At 42.8% G+C, this 3,165-nt stretch overlaps 1 protein-coding gene across 1 annotated transcript; it reads right to left on the minus strand.

Moving 5' to 3' along the window:
* Window positions 1-1,283: 1,283 nt before the first annotated feature.
* Window positions 1,284-1,772, minus strand: LOC6543957. Its single transcript, XM_001972727.3, has 2 exons — window positions 1,558-1,772; window positions 1,284-1,464 (listed from the first exon to the last, which is right to left on the minus strand). Exons 1-2 carry the CDS (start codon window positions 1,770-1,772, stop codon window positions 1,284-1,286), a joined length of 396 nt encoding a protein of 131 aa, XP_001972763.1.
* Window positions 1,773-3,165: the final 1,393 nt, after the last annotated feature.

Here is a 3,165-nt window from a genome sequence, read left to right on the forward strand (position 1 = left end):
TTTATGAGGCAAACCTTTGGCCTCGCTGTTTTATTTTTCACCTCTGTTTACGTGCCATGCAGTTGGGATCCCATCATTAGGAATTAAGCAAAAGTCAGTGGCGGAAGCCAAGTACTTGTCAAGTGATGATGATGCCGGAGTTCTTTGCAAGGCCAAAAGTTTTTAGAGTATGCGGGTTATTCCACAAACTCCCCGATCCCGTTGACTCCATTCAACTTTGGTTCGCTGCGCTATGCTTTTTATTTTATTTTTACTTTTTTTTGTATTCATTCTTCCTGCCGGTGGAGCTGTTGGTACTGCTACTGCTGCTGCATCCTTAAATATTTTCCCTTTAATTAAAATTTCAACAAGCCAGACTGCCGAGCGAAAGGGACAGCACACGGGCGCGCGAAAGAGAGGGGGGATAGCGCAGACATGCCCGCATAAATTAACTTTTGCGTAGGTGTATGGAGTTACCCGGGTCCCGGCTCTTTGGAATACGAAATACGGAGCGTGGTAAGCTGGGCGTAAGTGCCTTATCTTAATGCCCCGCCATATCTGGGGCCTAATGCATATAATAGGCCATGCCTGCTATTTAAAGTCTAACAACCCTTTTTATATGCATATTGTTGCGCCACACGTACACGCCCCAACGCCTACCGCCGCCTCTTTTTACTTTTTCTACTTTTTTTCGGTTGACTTTTCCATCCATCCCAGGGCAACTTGACATTTTTTTAGATACTCCACCGTGTGCGCCCTGCACCCCTTTTTAATTTCCCTCATTTAAGCATTTTGTGAAAAGTCATATACATACGAGCACATTCATACGGATGTGGGGCTGGAGTTCTTCTTTTGGTGGGCGGTATGCGTGAATTCCGTTTCCAACTTTTTACACGACTTCAGGTCTTTGGGCGTGTGGATGTGTGGATGTGCGGATGTGTGTGCAAAACGTTAAAATAATTTGCAATTTAAATAGTTTTAATTAACTTTCACTAATTTGCTGTCGCTCAACTTGCACAAGTTGGCAAACTAATTTTAAAGTGATTTATTATTTAAACAGCTTGATGATTGACAGCGCCCCCTATCGGTGAAAAAAAGAGCCACTCTGCCAACGGCCTAATTAGCTAAAGGTGCGGAGGTCACCATTTTGTCTGTGCGGTGGTGGCCTGATTAAAAATGTAAAACTGATGCAATTAAGCTCTGACCTTTTGGCCGAAGAGGGAGCTCCGCGAATTGGTATCAGTTTAGTGGCCACAATCAATTGAGCATCAATAAAGGTCGTATGCAAACAAAACCGTTTACGCCTATGTAATTATTTGGCATTCATCGTAGGTCCACAAAAACGTCGAAAGGCATCCGCCAGAGCCGTAGACAAAAGCGTGGTTGTAGTTCCTGGCCAGGTAAAGTCCTAGCAAGCATATCAGCAGAATCAGGATCAGGAGGAATCCCGAGGCCACTTCTTCACATCCGCGGTTTTTAAAGAAGCTGCAAAATTGTAAAAGCAATGTTGGCAAGATGCGGAACTACTTTCTGGTGTATTCCATTAAATTTAAATTGTAATTGATCGCAATTACATACCGCTGACGTTTGGCTGTACAACGCAAACTTGGCTTTATGAGGCCAACTAGTTGGCGACTTCTGACCCTTTGAACCGCCTGGCGAGCTCCATCGCCCACTTTCTGGCGGTACTTACTAAAGATCTCGGTTACACTTTCCCTGGTCTTCTTGAGAAGCACTTGAACAGCTGTTTGTTTGTTAGATCGGCAGTCACTTGATAAGGATAGGGCATCCATTTCAGTGCATATAAATATGGAATATATTTAAAAATAAATGCGTCGCATATGTGACAGGTAATTCATGGCCATGTAAACAACAAATTAAGTGCATGTAGCTATGTAAAGTGTAAATAAAATGTTATATCTAAGGTATGAAATCATTTAAGCGAACTTAAAATTGATTATCTAAGCAGATTGCAGCCTGAACATCTTAAGCCATTTTGAATTCTGAGTGGAATTAATAACGTTATGCAAATTTTAAAACATCCCATAAATCAACGCATTGAATGCGCCATGAAGTAAATAAGCGCCCAAATGGCAAATAATGGCAGAGTCATTAGATAAATTTATTTCGAATGCCACACAAACAGGGGCAAATTGAAAAAAGACAGCGACAGTAACAACATCGCCATCAGCAAAAAACAGATAAGGGGGAAATCGATAACAACGGGCAAATTGAAACCGAAAATTTACAGTAATCAGCATAATATAGAAAACCGCCATTAAAATCATTATGTACCAAGTTTAATGCCTATTTATGGCTGATTTCAATTTAAGTAGCAATACCCCCCGCCACCGCCTCCCCTGCCACCGCCAAGCGACGCAAACAAATAGAAGTACACACTGAAATACCGAAAACCTGCTGGCGTTAATTTCCAATAAAAAGCCGCTCTGCAAAAAGTAATTAACAACAAATTACGAAACCGTAGCAAACAACAACGGTCCCGAACAACCGCCACAACCAACACACTTAATGCTAATTAAATTTTACGCTGATTCCCCGCCCTCTATAAAAATCCGCCTCCCATCACCACACGATCCATAACTGATTGTTGGCAATAACGACGACCGCAGAGAACCGAGAGCCACAACATCTGGCATGGGTAGAGCCAAAATAATCCCACATACATTCGGCAAAAATGATCAAAACGTTTTGGCATTCATTTGAAGGAAAGCTCGTTTGGTCGGTCAATGAAATCAAATAAATTAAGCGCTGACCAGCAGCCAAACACAATTTGAAGCCACCTAATTGATTTGCCAATAAAGTTAAAAAAAGCACTCGCCACATGAAAGGCGAGGCGCCTTCATAGCCTGTAATTTGTAACCGGCCAACTGCAAGAGCCAAAGTAATTGACGCCCGGCACACACACACACACACACACACTCGCACAATCACACGAACCCATACATATGTACATTAATTAGCGGAAAGCAAAGGAAAGCGAAAGGTGGCAGGACTATGGTCCAATGCCAACAGGACTATGACGACACTGACGGCTGGCCAAAAACCATTTGGGCCCAGCGAGGCGAAACTAATGTCCAGCCGCCAGTAGAAATGTCATTCGTGTGCAATTGCCACTGTAATTTTCTTTTGCAATTCTTCTCGTTTGAAGAAACCACATCCTGGCGC

This window comes from Drosophila erecta, unplaced genomic scaffold, assembly GCF_003286155.1.
Source record: "Drosophila erecta strain 14021-0224.00,06,07 unplaced genomic scaffold, DereRS2 tig00000021-arrow-pilon, whole genome shotgun sequence".
In the NCBI taxonomy this organism is placed as follows: domain Eukaryota; kingdom Metazoa; phylum Arthropoda; class Insecta; order Diptera; family Drosophilidae; genus Drosophila; species Drosophila erecta.

What these genes read in the sequence shown, in the direction of transcription:
- LOC6543957 (XM_001972727.3), bottom strand. Translation starts at nt 1,772, where the DNA reads ATGGATGCCCTATCCTTATCAAGTGACTGCCGATCTAACAAACAAACA. An exon ending in TGTACAGCCAAACGTCAGCG is followed by an intron (nt 1,465 to 1,557) that starts GTATGTAATTGC and finishes ACAATTTTGCAG; the next exon opens with CTTCTTTAAAAACCGCGGAT.